At 51.9% G+C, this 20,598-nt stretch overlaps 1 protein-coding gene across 2 annotated transcripts in view; it reads left to right on the forward strand.

The window, feature by feature from the left end:
* Abl1 (ABL proto-oncogene 1, non-receptor tyrosine kinase) overlaps nucleotides 1–20,598 on the forward strand; it is a 147,135-nt gene that overhangs the window by 121,244 nt on the left and 5,293 nt on the right. For both annotated transcript variants that reach the window (XM_005408347.2, XM_005408348.2), the window contains exons 4-9: nucleotides 6,135–6,407; nucleotides 13,957–14,041; nucleotides 14,500–14,677; nucleotides 16,182–16,366; nucleotides 19,126–19,278; nucleotides 20,389–20,478. In XM_005408347.2, coding sequence (XP_005408404.1) covers nucleotides 6,135–6,407; nucleotides 13,957–14,041; nucleotides 14,500–14,677; nucleotides 16,182–16,366; nucleotides 19,126–19,278; nucleotides 20,389–20,478 — 964 coding nt within the window. The remainder of the gene's footprint in view (nucleotides 1–6,134; nucleotides 6,408–13,956; nucleotides 14,042–14,499; nucleotides 14,678–16,181; nucleotides 16,367–19,125; nucleotides 19,279–20,388; nucleotides 20,479–20,598) is intronic.

Consider the following 20,598-nt stretch of genomic DNA (forward strand, 5'->3'; position numbering starts at 1 on the left):
TGGCTAAATGTTCCTGGTGTTGCTTCCGCTTGCTCTATTCCGCCTGTCTGCGTCTGTACCAGTAACGTGCTAGCTTTTAATCACTGTAGCTTTATAATGTAATTTGAAATCCAGGATTGTGACGCCTCTTGCTTTGTTTTTATTGCCCAGAATTCTGTTTGCTCCTGGTTCCATATAAATTTTAGAATTATTTTTTCTAGTTCTGTGAAGAATACTCTTGGTAATTTGATTGGGATGGCATTAAATCTGTTTTACCATTTGTGTAATGCAGTCATTTTGACTATATTGGCTCTGCATGTCCAGGAACAGGGGCTATCTTTTCCATTTTCTGATATCCTCTTCAATCTCTCTTTTTAGGAGATTACAATCTGTCTTGTTGATGTGTTTGTGTTGTAGAAATGAACCTTGACTAGGTTCATTTCTTAGTATTTAATTTTTTAAAGCTTTTTTTTTTTCTTTTTGAGATAGGGTCTTGCTATGTAGTTTAAACTGTCCTTGAACTCGCTGTATAGCCCATGCTGGCTTTGCACTCACAGCAGTCCTCCTGCCTCAGCCTCCCAAGTGCTGGGATTACAGGCATACACCACCACACCCAGTTTTTAAAGCTATTAGGAATGGGATTATTTTCATAATCTCTTCCTCAGTGGGTTCATTATTGATGTATAAGAATGCTATTGATTTTTTGTGTGTTGGCGTTGTGTCTTGCTACTTCGCTGAGTTTATTAGTTCCAGGAGTCTTTCGGTGGAGTTTTCGGGGTCTCTAAGTAAAAGATCATGTCATCTGCAAATAAGGAGTTTGGCTTCTTCCTTCCCTGTGCATATATCCCTTTATATCTTTCTCTTGCCGGATTGCTCTGGCTCACATTTCAGGGCCATACTGAGCAGGAGTAGTGAGAGTGGACGACTTTGTCTTGGTCCTGATTTTAGAGCGAAAGCTTTGTTTCTCCCCACTCAATGTGGTGTTGGCAGTGGGCTTGTCATAAATGGCTTTTATTAGTTTGAGTAAAGTCCCTCTATACCTATTTTCATCAGAGTTTTTATTGTGAATGGATGTTGGGTTTTGTCAAAGGCTTCTTTTGCATCTAGTGAGATGCTTGTGTGGTTTTTGTCCTTACTGCTTTTTATGTGATACATTCACTTATTCATTTACATGTGTTGAGCCATCCTTGAATCCCTGGGGTGACACCAACTTGGTCATGATGTGTGACCTTTTCAGTGATTTGTTGTATTCTTCTTGCCAGTACCTTGTTAAGGATTTTTGCATCTAAGTTAATTAAGGAGATTGGGCTGCAGTTGTTTGTTTATTTGCTTGTTTTTTGTTTTTGTTAACCCCTTGTCTGGCGTTTTTATTGGGATAATGCTGGCTTCCAGGAGTGAGCTGGGCAGTTTTCCTTCCCTTTTGATTTCATTGAAGAGTTTGAGGAGCATTGGTGTTAGGTTTTCCCTGAAGTTCTGGGAGAATCTGCAGTCAGTCCATTGGGCCCTTGCCTTTTCTTTGTTGGTTGTTTTTATTACTGCCTCTAATTCATTGCCTATTATTGGCCCATTCAGAGGTTTTTGTGTGTTCTTTCTCAATTTTGGTAATTCATATGTGTCTAGGGAGTTCTCCATTTCTTGTAAGTTCTTCAATTAGAATATAAGTTTTTGAAGTAACTTTTTTATAATGATCTGGATTTTGGTGGTGTCAGTTGTGATTTTGCCTTTTTCAGTTCTAACTGCATTGATATGGGTTTTTTCCTTGCCTTTTTTTTGTTAAGTTTGACTAAGTGTTTATCAATTTTGTGTATCCTTTCAAAGAACTAACCTTTTGATTCATGGATCCTTTGTATTGTTTTCTTTGTATCAATTTCATTAATTTCTCCTCTGATCTTTATAATTTCTTTCTTCCTGTTAATTTCAGGTTAGGTTGCTCTTGTTTCTTTAGGACCTTGAGATACAGCGCTCAGGTGTTTATGTGGGACGGTACAGTTCTTTTAGTAAGAGTGTTCACAGCTATAAACTTTTCTCTTAGAACTACTTCCAGTGTATCCTGTGGCTTTGGTGCATTGTGCCGCTATTTTCATTTGATTCTAAGAAGGCTTTTCGTTTCTTCCCTACTTTCTTCTGTGACCCACTGATTATTCAGGCATGTATTGTTTAATCTCTGTGTGTTTGTGTAAATTCTGTAGTTTCTTTTGCTGTTGATACCTAGCTTCATTCATTCCACTCTGACCCAGTGGTGTGCAGGGTATTATTTCAGTTCCCTTTTATTTATTTAGGCATGCTTTGTGGCCTAAGGTAGTATCTATTTTTGAAAAAGTTCATGTACTGCTGAGAAAAATGTATATTCTGTTGTTGTTGGATGAAACACTTTGTAGATATCTGTTAAGTCCATTTGTTCAGTGGTGTAGTTTAACTGCGATATTTCTTTGTTAATTTTTTCTGTCTGGTTGGCCTGATTGTGAGAGCTGGGTATTGAAGTTCCCTGCCGTGATTGCATTGGTGTCTGTCTGTTCTTTGATGTCCAGTACTTTCTGTTTTATGAAGCTGGGTGTGCCAGCATTCAGCACATAGCTACTTATAGTTGTTTTCTCTCTGTTATAGTTTCTGTCTAGATGTCCCCCAAAGCCCATGTGCTCCTAGGTGGGGCTTTTGGGAGGTGACTGGATCGTGGGGATGCGATACTCATCAGTGGATCAGTCCATGGTGAGTTTATAGCTGAATGTGATTTGGGAGGTGCAGCTTGGCTGGAGGAGGTGGGTCCCTGGGGGTGTGGCCTGGAAGGGTCTATTCTGCACCCTCCTTCATGCCACTCTGTGTTTCCTGTCTGCCACGGCCCTCTGCCACCCCACTGTCCCTTGGAGCCAGTTGACCATGGATGAAACCTGTACAAACCGTGAGCCAAAATAAACTCCTTTAACTTGTGAGTGTCAGGTATTTTGTCCCAGCAACAACAAAGCAGCTAAGACTCTTCCTTTAGAGTTGTTCCCATTGCCAGCGTGCAGTGGCCATCTTTATCCCTTCTGACCAGGTTTGACCTGAAGTCTGCAGAGTCTGAAAATAAAGGAGCTACTCCTGCTTGCTTTCAGGCTCCTGTTGCATGGTGTATCGCTTTCCATCATTTCACCTTTGAGCTGCCTTTTGGATGAGTTGTGTCACTTTTAAGCAATATATGGTTGCGTTTTGTGTTTTGACCCGGTCCACTAGTGTCTTTTGATTGAGAGTTAAGACCACTGACATTGAACATTATTATAAGGCGTTTACTGAATGGCTGTGCGTTGCACTACTCTTCCAATGCTGATTGCTTTGCTCTTTTCCTATCCCAGTTAGATGTGTGCATTTCCTTTGGGCTCTTTCCTCATGGCTTCCCTGTCTCTGTCTGGAATTCTCTTGAGTATTTTCTGCAGCACTGGTTTAGTGGCCATGTTTTCCTTAAGATTTCTTTGTCATGGAAAGCTTTTACTTCTTTGTCAGTTTTGAAGGTTAATTTTTTAGGATATAGAATTCTGGGTTGACAATTGTTTTCTTTTAGGACTTGCAAAACTTCACTGCAAGCTCTGCTGCGCTTCAAGGTTTGTGCATAAAATCTGCAGCAGTTCAGCAGGCCTGACTTTATTAGCAGCTTGCTGCTGTCCTCTGACAGCTTTCAGTGTTCTCTCCCTCACAGAATTTCTGGAAGTTTGATTATGATGTGTCATGGAAAGGTTCTTTTCCAGACGTGGCTGTTTACTTAAATATTGAATTCTTGCCCTAGATTTGGAAAATTTTCTGCAATGATTTCAGTGAATAAATTTCTCATACCTGTGAGCCATCTTCTAATTTGTGCTTTATTCCTGTGATTCTGACTTTTTTTTTTTTTTCAGTCACTTAGCAGGTGCTGGACCCAGGGCGCTTGGTGTCTTGTTTTTAGGGTGTCATGGAGCTTGTGCTTCACATCCACCTTCAGTGTCTGGCCCTCTGTCCCCATATGGATCCAATCTGCCAGCCATGCCTTTTATTGCATTTTTCATACCTTGTATTTCTGCTTGCTTGCTTTTCATAATTTCTAGTTCTTTACCAGGCTGGTCATTCATGTCTTATGTTGTCTTGCTTAATTCAGTTTCTGGATTGTTTCTTTTTTAAGCTCATCAAAAGTTTTATTAGTAAAATCCTTTCTTTATCTGTTTGAAAAATCCTCTTTAAGCTTTCAAATCTTATGAAATTACTTATCATTTCTTCTTTGAGCTCTTCAAACATTTTGACTATTTGGTCTTTGCCTATAACTTGCTGGGTTTCTGGGTCTGTGAGATCATCTTTTACATAACTAAGGGTTTTGGGAGACATCCTGTCACCTTGCTTCGTCATATTTCTAGTTTTTGTGCTTCGAGTTGAAGGTCAGTTTGTGTAGCAAAACTCTGTCCCTACTGTGTAGATCTCTAGCTGGACTCTGTCTCCGTGGGTTCAGTGCAGGGTCCTTGTGTTCGGTATGTCTTGGTGTTGCTACCCCTCTTCAGCCTACTCAGCACAGTATCTGAGGGTCTGCCTCCTGTCCAGCTTTCTTGTGGGGGCGGGGTCCCCAGCACCACACAGAGGAGAAACCAGCCCACAGTAGTGCTGTCACACGGACAGCCTGGGTGTCAGCATGCAGTAAAATCCACTTCACAGCAGCAGCTGTGCCACGCCTGCAGAGCAGAGACGCCGGCACTGACCGGAGTCAAAGCAAACTGGATGTGGACAGGCCCTAAGCACCAGTGAAAGCTGCAGCTGTATCAGTAGGAAGGAGAGTGACGGTGAGCCTGTGGACGCAGAGACAAACCAGATACTGACGCAGAGTATCCGTATCTCCGAAATGCAACAGCCATACCCTCAACAGTAGAAAAGAATTCAGCAACGAGAGCATTTAGCCAACTAAATGTCTAAAAATTAGTAATGCTTAACTGTAACATGACAAAGTAGAGGAGGTGAGGGACGGGAAAAAGGAAAGATGAGGAGAGAAGAGTGAGATAGACTCCAGTTAAAAGTAGACGGTTAATAGAATTAGGTAAATGCAGCAGCCGACAGCCAGAGGCCTTGCTGCCACTGAGTGTCAGGGTCAGAAGTAGTCAGGTGCCGCAGCTGCAGCCTGCCCGGTTCCTTTGGCCCGTCTGCCCCCAAGTATCCCCCTGTGCAGGCTGCCTCGGCCCCTTGGAGAAGTCCGCCGAGCACCCAGCTGCGGCTGCCGGGGTCTCCCACCCTCAGCAAGCCGGTAGCTTCAGTTCTGTGCCCACCGCCCAGACGTTCTGTGTGGATTTTAGTACCGACTCCTTTGGGGTAAAGAACCAGTCCCACACTGTATCACTGAAGCTGACCCAAGGATGAAGGGGAGAGAAGAAGCAAGGTGGCCGTCACCGCCCGCAGGGCCTTCCTGCGGCCCGCTCCTCTCTCCCCCTCAGTCCAGGCCAGTGGAGAACCTGCATCAGCAGGATCTGCCCTCTCCTGGCCTGGGCCCCACCTAGTGACATGGATGTGCTTGGGTCTTAAAGCACTTCTCCTCACTTCCCGAGAGGGAGGAGGTGGTGCCCTCATCCTGGGGGTTCCAGGGGGCTGCCAGGTGGGCATGCCGCTTCCTGCTCAGTCAGAGAGAAGAGCCAGCAGTGCCAAGGGGATTTAGCAATTTTCATCTTCTGATCACTGTTTCAGTCCAGGTTACCACTTACAGTTGTCAATTAATTTCCACTTAGCCTGTACTCGTTAAGTCCTGCTATTCACTAATCGACACTTCATTGAGCACCTACTTTGCCCCGGGTCCTGGTTCTCAGCTCTGGACAAGAACAGACTGCTCGGGGCTGTTCTCGTGGAGCTTTCGTGCAGTTAGATGGAAACAGACAGTGGAGTAGCAGATAACGGGGAACAGTGGGCGAGCGGCAGGTACAACACAGAGAAGTAGGACAGGTGATACGGTGACTCGCGTTAGGAGGTGCCTTCAGGCTGGGTGAGCAGGGCCATTTACGCTGCTCTTGTGAGGGTAACAGAAAGGAAATTGCTGGCTGTGGACAGCAGACATGGGAGCTGCAGTGAGAGGGCCCCAGGCCCTTTTCCTGTGTCTTTCTGCTTGGGCAAGTAAGTCCCAGCATGCAAAAAAAAGGACCGAGTGGCTTTCTGCACGCCCCGGGTGACTGCTGTTTCTGTCCCCTCAGCTCTACGTCTCCTCCGAGAGCCGCTTCAACACTCTGGCCGAGCTGGTCCACCACCATTCCACGGTGGCCGACGGGCTCATCACCACCCTGCACTACCCCGCACCCAAGCGCAACAAGCCCACGGTCTACGGCGTGTCCCCCAACTACGACAAGTGGGAGATGGAGCGCACGGACATCACCATGAAGCACAAGCTGGGCGGCGGCCAGTACGGGGAGGTGTACGAGGGCGTGTGGAAGAAGTACAGCCTCACGGTGGCCGTGAAGACCTTGAAGGTGGGCCTCACGGGGAGGGGGCCCTTCCGGGAAGCTGCCCACGTCGGTCAGGCCCCTCCCTGGCCTGGCCGGAGCGCTTGCGTTCTGCGGCCACGTCCCTTCCATAATGTCTGCGCGGCTGCACGCAGGGTGGGAGTGCTGGCTGGGGGCCACCGTGTAGAAGCCGGGGTTGGCAACGCGCGCCCCACTCAGGCCTGATGCTGTTAAAGCTGCGGACTCCCTCTGCTAGACAGTTGAGACGCTCTCCTCCCTGAGTGCTGAAAGGGAGAGCTTTCCCTGAAAGCCCCCCAGGACCCCTCTGGAGGCTGCGAAGGGCAGGTGTGTTGGGCCCCAGGAGCTCCCGGGGCTCCGCGCAGCCCGCCAGACCCCATACACCCAGGGCCAGGGGACTCACTCCCCCTCCAGCCCCTCCAGACTGCACTGTGGTTTCCACCCTCCCGGCTCGTGAACAGCACTGTAGTTCCCAAGCAGTTTTTGCTTCCTTTCGAAGCTTTGAAATCAGCTAGGGTGCCAAGGAAGTTTTCTCTTTTTTTGTCTGTTTGAGACAGGGTCTCACTATGCCGTTCAGGCTGGCCTTGAGCTCACTTTGTAGCCCAGGCTGGCCTCAGACTCGCAATGATCCTCCTGCCTCAGCTTTGCTAGTGCTGGGATTACAGGCATGCGCCACCACGCCTGGCTGGAAGTTTTCATTTCAAACCCTCTGCCTTCTTCCTGCTGGAACCGGGGCTCCGTCTGAGGAGAGTGCCCCCTAGTGTTGGTTCTGAGTGAACGCAAGACGCTGGCCTTTTTGTAGCTACTGGGAAAGAAAAAACAAACTTCCATCCCAGGATAGAACAGGCCACAGTATGTGCGGCCCCACAGTCCATCAGAAGTACGTGTTGTTGGTGCCCTAACGCTGGTGAGGGACACTTCCCTTGAAGACGCAGTAAAGTGGGAACCATGACTTTGGGCTGGTATCAAGGAGCGGCTGTAGAGTGAACTGCATTATTTGCAGGGAGCAAGGGGGGTTTGATACCAGGAATTGAACTCAGCACCTTGTGCTTGCCAGGCAGGCGCTGTGCCGCTGAGCTACATCCCTGGCCCATGAATTGCATTCTTGAGTTCTAGACATCAGTGGTGGCTTCCTGAGGTCACATTCGATGACACTGGCCCTTGGGCTGAGACGATTTTGGTACGGGTGGCTGGCATGGTTGGTCACCTTGAACGCTCCTGGCTGTTTTCCAGGTGGGACCTTTTTTTCTAATGTAGTAAATATGTGTGGAGTTCCTCACTCGTGTTGCTGGGCCCTGCCCTCCTTGGGAGTCTGAGAAGCCGACAGACTGACAGTGCAGCCTGAGCCTAGAGTGTGGCCCTGAGGCGAGGGGGAGCCGGGAGGGGCTGGGGCTGCGCCACTGGAGAGAGCTGTGGCCCTGGGAAGGAGGCAGCACGGGGAGAGGCGGACGGTGAGTCACGTGGCCAGGGCCCAGCTAGGGCGCCGTGGGGTCACTCTGAAGAAGTGAAGAGCCATGGCAGGGCTCGGGGCTCAGGATGGACACCAGTCCGTTGCAGTGTCCAAGACCGCCGAGCGGGAGTGCGCCGAGCACGCCATGCCCCGTGCGGTGCGTTGTCAGTGGTTACCGTAGTTTTGAGGCAATGGATTTTCCTCCCTTTCACCCAAGTTTCGTAACCATCTTCTGCCAGTTTACACATGTGCAGTTTAGTTCAGATCTCCACAAGAATGGAATGAAACCACCGCGCCCCTCCTGTGCCCGGTGAATGGAGCAAGAGGGCCGTGTCAGGCCCCAGGCCCTGAGCTGACACAAAGGCCTGGCCGGCTCAGTGAGCACGGAGGGCCTGGCATTGCCCACACTTTGCCCAGCTTCGCAAGAACGGAAGGAGGAGGAAGAGCACAGAACGCCCTGTGTCAGTAGTCAGGGCTCATTTGAAAACTCTGAAAAGGGAGATTGCCCTCAAAGGGAGCGCCGCCAGAGAGGAGCCTTACAGCACAGCCCAGGGCGTCAGGGCGGCACGTGCCTTGCTCGCGCTGCGGTGCTGTCCTTCCTGCTGCGCTTGCAGAGCTTTCCCCCGGCCTCCGCAGCGTGCAGCCTCACCGTTAGTGAGGAGCGGGGGACCTGTGTCCCATCGCCCCGTGTTGTAGTCAGGGTCAGGACATGTAATTTATAGGATTATTTGACTACAAAGAGTCAGTGCAAGATTGTGGGAGATCTGTCCACACACTAGAGACCCAAAGAATCCAGCTGAGGGCCTGGATCCCACAGCAATGTCGTGCATGAGTCCAGCTGAAGACCTAGAGCCATGACAATGTCTCATGCAAGTCTATTTCAAGGACCTGTGCTGGGAAGGCCCCAAGGCCAGTGGTGGAAGCTAGAAAGGCTGCGCCAGCGGGATGAAGGATAGATCTGTGCCAGCAGGCTGACGGATCTGCACTGGAGCCAGGGAGCCACACGCAAAGTAAGAACCAGCGCTCCCCTGAAAGGACCCACAGCCATCCTCAGCAACAGTGAGGTCCCGAGCTCTCCGATGATGAGGAAGGCCAAGTTCCGTCAGGAAAGCCAGCCTGACAAGCTTCTGCAGGAGAATGACAGTGCACCATCTTCCCCTCTGGAGCCAGGAAGTGGTGCTCAAGGTGGGGACCAGAGCTCCCCAAAGTGAACCGAAGCCCTCCTCAGCCACAGTGAGGACCCAAGCTCCTCCAGTGATGAGAACAGCCAGGTTCGTATCAGGAAAGCCAGCGTGACAAGCTTCTCCAGGAGAATCCACAGCACCATGTTCCCCTCCAGTTCTCCTTTTGTGCTGTTGGCAGCGACCCCCAGGTGGGCCCTCCACACCCAGCACCACGCTGACTCAGTTCAGCTGGGCGTTCCAAGTTGACCTTAGTCAATCCACCACACCCATGTGGTGCCTAAGGGCATAAGTGAGCCCCGCTGCTGGCCGCGCTTTCTCCCTGGCTGTGCGCGGGCTCCCTGGCCACCCGCTTGTCACGCAAAAGCAGCATCAGTATTTTGGGTATTTCTCCTCACGTGGGAGATGAGAACTTGGTCTCCGAATGACACTGTCTCACCTACTGTGCTCTCCGCGTGCCTGGCGGTTGTGAGCGCACGTTCCCCACAGCACCGTTCAGTCTCCGCTGTGAGAGCGGTCCGAGCTGCCTGCAGCCCCATCCGAAGGGAGGAGAGAGGAGCCCTGAGCGGGGCTCGACCCGGACAGCGGCTCCAAAGCCCAGCTCCCTTCCCCCCAGGGAGAACTCAGGCTCCCGTTCCTCCAGCGTCGTGAAAACACGTCAGTCTCAGGCACGCCTCTCCAGGCGTCCCCTGTCCCCTCCACCGCGCCGGGCCTCCTCTGCAGAGCTGTCCCCTGGGCTTCGTGCCCTCCAGGGTGTCCCTGAGCTGCCCCTCGGGCCTGCCAGCCCTGGTCCAGCGCGCTGGCCGCCCACGGCCCGAGTCGGGCCGCTCCTCACCAGCAGGGGGCGCGCGCCCCGGCCGCCCCGCGGGAGGGACCTGGACCCCGCGCAGCCGCTGCTGAGGCGGGCCGTGGCGGGGAGGGCCGCCCACGGGAAGCCCACTCTTTAAATGCGCCGTGCTCCGCGCGCTTGCGGTGCTCTTCCCGGAGCGTGGTGCGGGTCGTAGCAACAGGGTCCTGTTGATCTAGCTGAGGCGTTGACTTGAGCTCACCGGCAAATGGACGGTGAGCAGACCTCCCTCCTGATCCGGAGCAGGCCACCGCACCGCTGCTCTCCGCCCCTCGGTCAGTGGCCCCGCCGGGGACCGCGCCCGTTCGCTGTCCAGCAAGCAGTGTGGCTTTGCTTTTGTTTCTGCTTTTTTTCACCCAGGAAAGCAGTTTCATTGGGGGAACTCAGAAACTGGCAGGAAAGGGGGTCCAGGCGGCCCCGACTCCGAGCCTCTGCTGTTGTGGCCCTGGAGCGTCGAGGCTCCTCTGGGAAGTGGTTTCTCGTGGGCTTTCTCTCAGCGTCAAGACCGGGTCTGGTCTGTGAACCGCCCCCTCGTCGTGCGGAAACTGCCCCGGTTTCTGGTCACGTTCTGGTTGCGGTGCTCCTGCCCCCTCTGATGGTGAAGGCAGGTACTGCACATGCCAGAACCTCGCTGCCTAGCTCATGGGGGTGAAAGCCCCAAATAGATGTGGAAACCCACCTATTTGCGCACAAGTCTTGCTCCAGGGCCGAGGTTCCTGCTAAGAAGGACGGCTTCAGAGAGCTTAGCCATTTCGAAATCAGGGGTCTGTCAGCCAGGCATGATGGTACACACCTGTAATCCCAGCACTCGGGAGGCTGAGGCAGGAGGATCACCCAAGTTCAAGGATACCTTGGACAACATAGTTTAAGGCCAGCCTGAACTACATAGTGAGACCCTGTCTCAAAAAAACAGTACTCTTTTTTATGTTATTGAATACTGTACTTGTGGGTGAAGCCAGAGGACAAAAGGAGGAAGCCGATTATAAAATACCTGAGAGGTGTCAGGTCTGTGAGCTTGTGTCATAAGAAGACAAAAACAAAGCCCCAGCGTGCCCTGGAGCCAGCCTTTCTTTCTTGCAGTATATCCAGTCTGCTGCGTAGGGGTAGAGATGAGCCGTCCTGGCACAGTAAACCTGAACACCACTGGGTGAGTGCCGACCACGTTCCAGGCCCTGCACCAAGCACTCTGTACGGGAGGTAGATGCAGATATTTCCTTCACTTTGGAGAACAGGTTTAGCCGGGCTTGGTGATGCGCACCTGTAATTGTAGCACTATGGGAGGCTGAGGCAGGAGGATCACAAGTTCTAACTCAACAATTTAGTGAGACGCTGCCTCAAAATAAAAAATTAAAAAAGACTGAGGATGTAGGTCAGTGCAAGGACCCTAGGTTCATTCACCAGTACTGTAAAAGAAAGAGGGCAGAGAGAGAGAGAGAGAGAGAGAGAGAGAGAGAAAAGTGAGGGAGGGAGGGAAGAAAAGAGGGAGGAAAGGAAAGGAGTAGGTTTAGAGTTACCAAGGTCACACAACGCCAGAGCAGTCAGTCTGCCAGATCAGCCTCTCACCCTCTGCACTGCTGTCCCAGGTGTTCATCCCCATCTGGGCTGGGCCGCTCAGGCCTTGTGAAGAGCCCAGGCACCCCATCTCTTTCCCAATGGGCAGCTGAGTGCAGCTTTCCCTCGAAGTGTTTCCTCCACCCTCACTCATCTGAGTGAGTTTTAGTTTACTCTGTAAGTGGAAGAATTATCTTTGAAAGGACATTGGAAGCTGGGCGTGGTGACGCATGCCTGCAATCCCAGCTGCTGGGGAGCCTGAGGCAGGAGGATCCGAGTTTGAAGCCAACCCAAGCAACTTAGCAAGACTGTGTCTTCACTTTCAGAACCTGGGGGTCCCGGGGAGTAGCTCAGTGGTAGAGTGCTTGCTTAGCAGGCCTGAGGCCCGGGGTGCCATCCCCAGCACCACCAAAAATAATCTTTAAGTGAGAGTAAAGGGATATCACAGGATAGCAGGGGGATATTTCCAGTTAACTGAGCTACCAATCTTGGTTGCTGTTTTGTCATTTAAATGATAAAGTGAACTGTGTCTGATTCCAGCAGGGGGAGACAGATTCACACTGATTTTGTGAAAGAATGAAACAAGGAATAGAGCTCTGTGTGTGCGTGTGTGTGTGCGCACGCGCGTGTGTAGAGGGCCAGGCAGACAGGAAGGGGGTGCTCTGAAAGCCTTACTGTTCCTTCTGCAAAGCTGTGCATCCTCAGATCTTCCTAACAGGGAGCAGTTAGGAAGGGGTGAGTCACTATAAAAGCAGTCAGTGCTGCTGAAACGATTTCGTGTGTGGCTTGTTATGTGGCACTTTAAAACGAAAACTGCACTTGTCTACAAAGCGTCATTCCAGGGTGGCTTTCTGAACACTTGGCCGGCTGAGGAGGATTCTGAAGGCCTAGTGCCCTCTTTCTGCGCAAGAGTGGCGCCGGGGGTCTCGATGCCGGCAGGCCTTTGCCCTCTGACCCTTGGCATTAGTGCGTCATGCTGCTGAATCCGAACACTGCACCCAGAACAGCAGGGGGGACTCGGAAGAGTTAAGCAGCCAACGGGGTAGCAGGGGTGAGCTCACCCCAAACAGCCTTGACACGGTGACGACCAGTGATGCCTAATTGACATTAAGAGCAGTTGGCGGTCTCGAAAGAGCAGTAAGTTGCCTCTGGGTTTCGGCCTCCCCAGCCCCGAGCTAAGCGATAATGGGCCCACGCACATCCTCGTTACATGCTTCGCTCGTAGACGTGATTGACCAGGGCAGGCGAGCTCTGAGCAGAGGCTGCCGGTCCTCGGGAAGTCCCCACCTCGTCGCGGCAAGGAGTCAGGCAGCCGTGCATGGTGCCATGCGGTGAGGGCACCGAAGAATAGGCGCAGTGTTTGAGGTTCCGCATTTCACAGAAGTGTGGGAGCGAGCGCCTCGTAAGGAGCCTGATTTTCAGGAGGTTCATTCCTCGCTGGGTGTGATGGTGCGCGCCTGTAATCAAAGCACTTTGGGAGGCTTGCGCCCAGCCCGGGCAGCTTAGTCTTTTAGCGAGATGCTCCCAAAAAATAAAAACAAAAAGAACTAGGGGTTGTAGCTCAGTGTGAGAGCCCAGAGTTTAAGCCTGAGTAACACACAAAACCAAACAACCCCTCGCCAAAAAAAGCCTCCCCCAGGCCCCATAGAGTCTCTCTCTCCAGACAAACTCAGGCTCCACGGGGAAAGCAGGCAGGTGCTTGCGTCCTCCTTTCCCTCCATGACCACCTGCTCTGGTTCTCATGGTTGGTTTGGAAACTTCCAATGTAGGGCCCAGCGCAGGCTGTGACAGGACCCACTGCCCACGGGTGCAGGCTGGGAGCACTCGAGGAGGTGGACAAGCAGCGTTCTGTGTGCAGTGGCATCGCCTGCTCCCCCCACCCCTTGGCGTAGTGCCATGGGCTCGTTCAGCGTGACCCGTGCTGACGACCACGCTTGAGTGTTGTGAGCGAGCCGCTGCAGAGGGAGCCTGGTGCTGACCGTACGCAGGGGCAGCTGCTTCCTGTGGATCCTGTGAGAGACGCACGCACACACCCATGCATGAGCAGTTTGGCGTCCTCTGTTCTGCCACGTTGCAAGGCACTGGCTGTCCTTGGGGGTGCCGTACCCGCGCTGCCATCAGGCTGTCTTCCTGTAAGTTACACGCGCTCCAGCGGCATAGAGTGAGCTTTTCTCTTCTGTTCAGTGAGTCAGGACCCTGGGAACCCAGGGGCTCCTCAGGGACACGAACACATTGTGGTGTCAGCCTCCGCGCGTCCCTCCCAGACCCCACGAGCTCCAGAGGGTGGGGGAACACAGTGCAGAGCGGCCACCAGAAGTCACCAGAACATGCCAGCCAGAGTGGGCCGGTTGCCCAGGGTCACGGGTCAGCACCAGAGGGGGAAAGCCCTTGGGCCACTGGGTGTGCATCACCTGTCATGGAACCTGTCCGGAACGGTGCAGCAGAAGAAGGTGGCCCGACTCCACCTGCGTCCACCTGCGCACTCCTCACTGAGCTCACCTTGCCTCTTGTGTTTCCGTTCTCCTGCAGGAGGACACCATGGAGGTGGAAGAGTTCCTGAAAGAGGCTGCAGTAATGAAGGAGATCAAGCACCCCAACCTGGTGCAGTTGCTCGGTAAGTCAGCGTAGAGCTCAGGAGCAGGGCCCAGGCCGCAGCAGAAGCCGAGGGCGGCCCCACCATGGATCAGACCTCTGCTCCGCTCCTCCAGCAGCTGGTGATGGGGCCTGTGCGGGCTGGGCTGGGGGCAGTGGAGACCTGAGAGCCGCCAGGTGCAACTTCCAGATCAGCTTCTGGAACTGAGATGTGGACTGCAGGCACAGCCACCTGTGGTCACCTGGTGTGGGCCTGGCCTTCGCCCTGTGTCCAGTGGCAGCCTCTCTCCATATACGTTCGAGTTCGCAGGCTTCAGAGGAAGAGAAGGGCGTAGCCACGCTTCCCACAGGGGCACACGAGCTCCGCCCCAGCACTGGGGACCACGCTGACACTTGGGCCCAGACGTGGGCCTGTGTCCGAAGCTTCGTGGGCTCGTGAGCTTAGGCAGAGCCACTGCTGAGCGCAGTGTCCTCTCGCAGGGGTCTGCACGCGGGAGCCCCCGTTCTACATCATCACCGAGTTCATGACCTACGGGAACCTGCTGGACTACCTGCGGGAGTGTAACCGGCAGGAGGTGACCGCCGTGGTGCTGCTGTACATGGCCACGCAGATCTCCTCGGCCATGGAGTACCTGGAGAAGAAGAACTTCATCCATAGGTAGGGCCCAGCTCTGGATGGAGATGCGGGTGGTGCGCTGGGCCTCAAAACCGAGGTGCATGCTGGGGGCAGAGCTGCTCTGCGCTAAAGGCAGCAGGGCCCAGGGCTCAGGCTGTGCCTGCCTGAAACCCACGCGAGTGCAGCAGTAAGTGAAGCTCCAGAGAGGCGGCCTTCCAGTAATCACAGCCCCTCACAGAGCACGCACTGCTCCCCGGGCTGCACTGTCACTAATGACCTCTTACCGGCAGCAGCTGGCGGGGCTTTTACGCAGATTCGTGGTAACAGCGGGTGAGTGGATTCCATTCTCAAAGCATGTGGGTTTTCGCCCTCCCTCCTCTTATCCTTGCATTGTGTACTCTGCTTGCTGTCGTGTAGTCCAGGATTGTGTCCCTGGTTGTCAGAATTGCGTACGGGTATGCCGGCTAGATTCCGCGTCTTCACTGCTCGAAACCTGGAGTGCTTTGACCTTCAAGCGTGTGGCAATTACCTCAGTCTTCGAGTGTTTTGGGGGTGGAAGTGGCTTCCTAGCAAAGTGCTGGCCTGTGCAGGACAGAGCCTGGGTTAGACATTCTAACCCAGGTACGAAAGCCGTACCGGAGACTTGGGAGCGAGGGATAAGAGCAGCGCCTATGAAATGCTGGTGGCCTTAGGAAGGCGCATTCTCCATGCTGCATGAGGCCCTGGCCAAGGACTGCCATCACTCGATACCCTGGGGCCGCAAATTGAGATTTCCCAACTCTGGCTGGCCGCACACAGCTGGGTCACCCCGTCAGTTCAGGCAGACCTTCACTGCTTCCCTGAAATCCTATTAGGCCAGCTTTTCCGTGTTTAATTCTCTCTCCTTGCTGGTGATCAGGCTGTCTCACATAAGCTGCTTCCCTACTGCAGTGGACCTTGGGATTTCATGGTTAATACCCACCAACCAGCGTCAGACCCCTGCCTCACCGGGAGAAGCAGGCGCGAGGGCAGCGACTGCGCAGGGGAGGTGTTCAGAGTATGTTTGGAGGAGCGTCAGGAAGGAGGGGTGAAGAGGGCAGCAGCCGGGGTACAGAGAGCTGGAGACGGCCTCCGAGGCTGGTGTCTTGCAGTCTCAAGGCTTGGGCTAAGCATGTGGCCCCCACACCTGGCATAGTGTGACAGTGACCACACTGACGCCTGGCTGAGACTATTCTCAAGGCATTGGCAGAAGTCACTCATCACAACCCTAAGGGGCAGGTAGTGTTATTGTCATCCTCGTTTTATACATGGGGTCACAGGTCCCAGGTCACTCACTGGTGTAGGTCATGAGCCAGGGATCCTGCTTCCAGGGCCCTTCTGCTGCCTCTCCCCATGGTGGGGGCCCAGGATGTGTCTGCTGCTCCCCTGAAGGCATTAACCTGCACCTGCAGGGGTGTCCTGGGGGACCAGACTCACCTGTGGCAGGCCTGCAGCAGACCTTCACCTCACGGCTCTGTGGCCCTAGGCACCAGCCCGGAATGCTCACGGGAGCTTCCTTCCTCCCCAGGGATCTCGCGGCCCGAAACTGCCTGGTCGGAGAAAACCACTTGGTGAAGGTGGCAGACTTCGGCCTGAGCAGGCTGATGACAGGGGACACCTACACAGCCCATGCTGGAGCCAAGTTCCCCATCAAGTGGACCGCGCCCGAGAGCCTGGCCTACAACAAGTTCTCCATCAAGTCCGATGTCTGGGGTAAGGCCACTACTGCAGGGGTGGCCAGGCCAGCCTGGTGCCGCTCCCGCCCGCCCCGCACCCGCCTCCTGCTTGCTCCTCCATTTCTTCTGCATCATTACTTATCTTGGTTATTTTGCTTCTTTCTGTCATTCTAAAACCCTCTCTCCTGTTTTCTTTTGAAAATGGAGTAAAAGTGTGCCTTTTCTTTCAGAATAATCCAGAACAGTTTATTTACTTATCTTAATATGTCATTTTTCTTTTTGTTCTAAGACAAAGTCTCACTGTGTAGCCCAGGCTGGCCTCAAACCTGCAGTCTTCCTGCCTCAGCCTCCCAAGTGCTGTCGTTAGCATCTAGCTGTCCTCATTTTGAGGTTACTGCTTAGATTTGCTGGGACAGCTGGCCACCCTTGCAAGCACACAGAATCTTCCTTTGGGCTGGGTGTGCTGCTTGATTTGGTTTGGCCATTAAACAGGACGCCTCTTTCTACTCTCATGTGATAGTTTTTATTTTTTAAAGAACTTTTTATTATGACAGATGATAAGTATGCAGTAGATAGGGTTGTAAAAAGAGCCCACGTGCCCATCACCCAGCCTGAACAAACCTCACTGCCTGGCAGTCCTCCCCGCTCCAGCCCTGCCCACTCCCTGGACACATTACTCGGAAGCAAATCTTAGGTATTATTATTTTCCATGTAAAAATGTCAGCGTGAATCTCCTACAGAGGATTTTTATTAGCATAACCACAGTGCTACCCCCAGACTTGGTGGTAATTTCTCAATATTAACAAATAGACAGTATTCAAATTTCTAGTTGAGCCATAAAAATTATATTTTTCACATTTGAGGTCAGATTCAAATACAATCTATACATTGCATTACTTGATTCATCCCTTAACATGTTCCCACTGGCCTGAACCACCGATGGTACGAACAGATCTAATCGCTTTTATCAGTCTTTTTTTTTTTTTTTTTTTTTTTTTTTTTCTTTTAGGGTACGGGGAATCGAACTCAGGACCTTGCACTTGCCAGGCAGGCCCTGTGCTGCTGAGCTATATCCCCTGCCCCTTATCGGTCTTTTTAGTAATAGAATTAATAAAAAAGTCTATAAGTGGACCAGATATGGTTAGTTAGTTGAATAATTACTGTCCAAACATAAATATTAATTAACACTATTCATACCAGTTTAAAAATTACTACAATAATTAAATTTCATTAAATTAAAAAATTTTATTATATTCCTGAATTGAAGACATTTTATAGATAAAAGTGGCTGATTAGTGTAGAGTGTACAAAACATTATAATGCGTGTGGCTTTCTTTCTGGCCGCTGCAGCGCCTGTGTTTTCAGATAGCCATGCATGTGCCGTAGCTGGGCGATGGATTTCCAGTCAGAGCCGCCCAGGAAGGAGACGCACACTGCCCTCCTTAACCCAGAAGTTCACTCTGCATCCTCATATTCCTTGCCATAGGTTTGTGGAGACCCTCTTGTCATCTGTCCTTTAGTGTTTCCCATGTCCTGGGTTCTGGTTGTCGTCTCTCTGTGGTATGATCTTGTGCCCCTGGCTTCAGTATTCAGATCTAGCTGGCCTGATCACATTTGGGCTGACTTTTCGTTCACTAAGGAAAAGAAGAGGTGTGTGCTTGCGTTAAAAGGTATTTACGTAATGCCTGGCCAGGCGTGGTGGTGCACGCCTGTAATCCTAGCAATAGGGAGGCTGAGGCAGGGGGATCACTGCAAGTTCGAGGCCAGCCTGGGCTACAAAGTGAGTTCAAGGCCAGCCTAAACTGTATAGCAAGACCTTGTGTCAGAAAAGAAAAAAAAAAGGTATATAATGCTTGCTTTCCTCTGGTTGTGTGTGTGTGTGTGTGTGTGTGTGTGTGTGTTCAACAGCTATTGATACGTAGTGCCTGGATCCACTCATTTCCCGGGGATCACCATGTGGTAATTCTCAATTATCTTTGCTTAATCACTTAGTAATGGAACAGTGAAAAAAGAAGCTTCCTCTCATCTGTCTGGTCACCCAGTGGTATAGTCCCTGTAGGAAAGGCAGGGTGCGTGCTTGCTTCTCGCCCTTAGCACTTTTCTAAGTAACAGGTTGGTCTCAGGCTTTTGTCACCTTTGTGGTGTCATGAAGAATTCTTGGATGTCACCTCTGGGTGTGTTTCCATCCACTGCTGTCATTTTCCTTGTTGGTAGGCAGAGTCTTTGGCTAGGGGGGACTTAGCTCTTAGTCCTGTTGACAGTGCAGTCTCTTCTGTAGCTGTACAGGGTGACCAGACAGTCCAGGTTCATCCCTGCCCTACACTTGAGTCTCTTGTTTCTCCAAGGGACTTGGGTTCTATCTGTGGAAGATGGGATTTCAAGGTCATAATCTGGATTTCAAACTTTGAAGGATTTCATACACCTTTTATGAATTATTTAGAGTCCAGAGGGGCCTTGGAGAGAATCGTGTATACCCAGAAACTGGGGGTGTCCTGCCACAGGTCCTTGGCTCGCTGAGCAGAGCACAGTATCTGACTTCCGCCACCTATCCCAGCAAGACGGGTTCTTACCTGAAAGGCAAGGGCTGGCTACCCTGCGGGGCCAGCAGCCTGGTCGTCCTCTCCCTTTCAGCACATTTAGGCTGCGGAGGGGGGAAGCCAACAGTCTCACTGGTTAATGTCACTGCCGGGGCTGCTTCTGAGGAGCAGCTCCTGCTGCCTGCTGCCCAGGTGGCCAGTTTTCATTGCAGTATATTAAACCCACGCATCCTCCCCCATCCCTCCCTCTTTCTTTCAGCATTTGGAGTGCTGCTTTGGGAAATTGCTACCTATGGCATGTCACCTTACCCAGGCATTGACCTGTCCCAGGTGTACGAGCTGCTAGAGAAAGACTACCGCATGGAGCGCCCGGAGGGCTGCCCAGAGAAGGTCTACGAACTCATGCGAGCATGTGAGTGCCCTGAGACACCCCGTAGTATAGCTCTCAGGAGAGCGTGACACGCACTTTCCAGACCTTTCCAGTGCTTCTCTGTGCTGTACGCACAAGCAGTACATGCATGAGTTGTTTTGGGTTTCATTTTTTAAGCAAAAGTTGGATAGGCACAAAACCTGGCTTTCTTATGAATGGATTTCTGGCCTCTCCCTCCAGATACTCTGCTGTAATCACCAGAGAGCCCTGCCGGTGTTTATCCAGTTGGTTTCATGTGCACGTGTCTGTGTGCATACATGGATATTTCCATTATATACTTCCCAGGTGCTCAAGGTGTGATTTACACAGTCTTTGTGTCATTGGTCCCTCGGCTTTTCCCACGTAGCCGTGTAGCAGCGGCGCTCTCCGTGCACACACGTTCAGGTCTCTGTCTCCCCCGCTCTCACCTCGTGTGTTTGCGTAGCTGCCTCGAATCCCATAACGACTCCCTTCCTTCATCCATCCTCTTGGGATGAGTGTTTGGCGGCCTCACACGTTATTTGACTTTTTTGCCATCACGAGCAGGGCAGGAACGAACATCTCACAGTGTGCCCGTGTTTCTAAAAGCTGAGCTGCGGCTTCAGAGAACTGTGCCCATCTTAGACTGAGAACATTTACCAAAACTGTCTTCCAGAAAAGGCTGCGCCAGTCTGCCCTCCGTCAGTGTCTCACGGTGACTTACACCAGCAACACTGGGATTTTTCAACCCTTTTCATCTTCCTTTCAGCCTCATTTTAAGTAGCATTTCCTTTCTGAAGAGGAGTTTAGACTTCAGTAACCACAAAGTGAGGGCAAGGTAGAAACAAGCTATTTGGCTTATTAATTCTCTGCACCTACTAGAGTGGGGTTGGGAAAATATATTTATAAATCCAGTTTTGGCTGTCATGTCTTTCTGGAGTTCTGTAATTCATATTTCTGCTGGGACATCCTGTTTTTTCAAAGTCTTAATGTCTGTAATAGGCCCATTGGCGTGTGTCATTCTAACCTGCCACAGTGTAAGGTGTCTGAGGGCCAGGGATGCCTCTGGTTTCTGGACTGCCCCTTGTGTGGCAAGGCCTCGTGCAGATGTCTGACTTGCTCTCGTCTGTCCAGGTTGGCAGTGGAACCCCTCTGACCGGCCTTCCTTTGCTGAAATCCACCAGGCCTTTGAAACCATGTTCCAGGAATCCAGTATCTCAGACGGTAAAGTGTGTCCCTGGGGTACCCCCCACGGGGTAGAGGGTTGCATAGGGCAGCTGTGCGGAGCACCAGCCTAGGGCCTTCAGCTCACTCCTGGCGGAAGCGCAGGAGCCCTCAGGTTGT

This window comes from Chinchilla lanigera, unplaced genomic scaffold, assembly GCF_000276665.1.
Source record: "Chinchilla lanigera isolate Chin_1 unplaced genomic scaffold, ChiLan1.0 scaffold00112, whole genome shotgun sequence".
In the NCBI taxonomy this organism is placed as follows: Eukaryota; Metazoa; Chordata; class Mammalia; order Rodentia; family Chinchillidae; genus Chinchilla; species Chinchilla lanigera.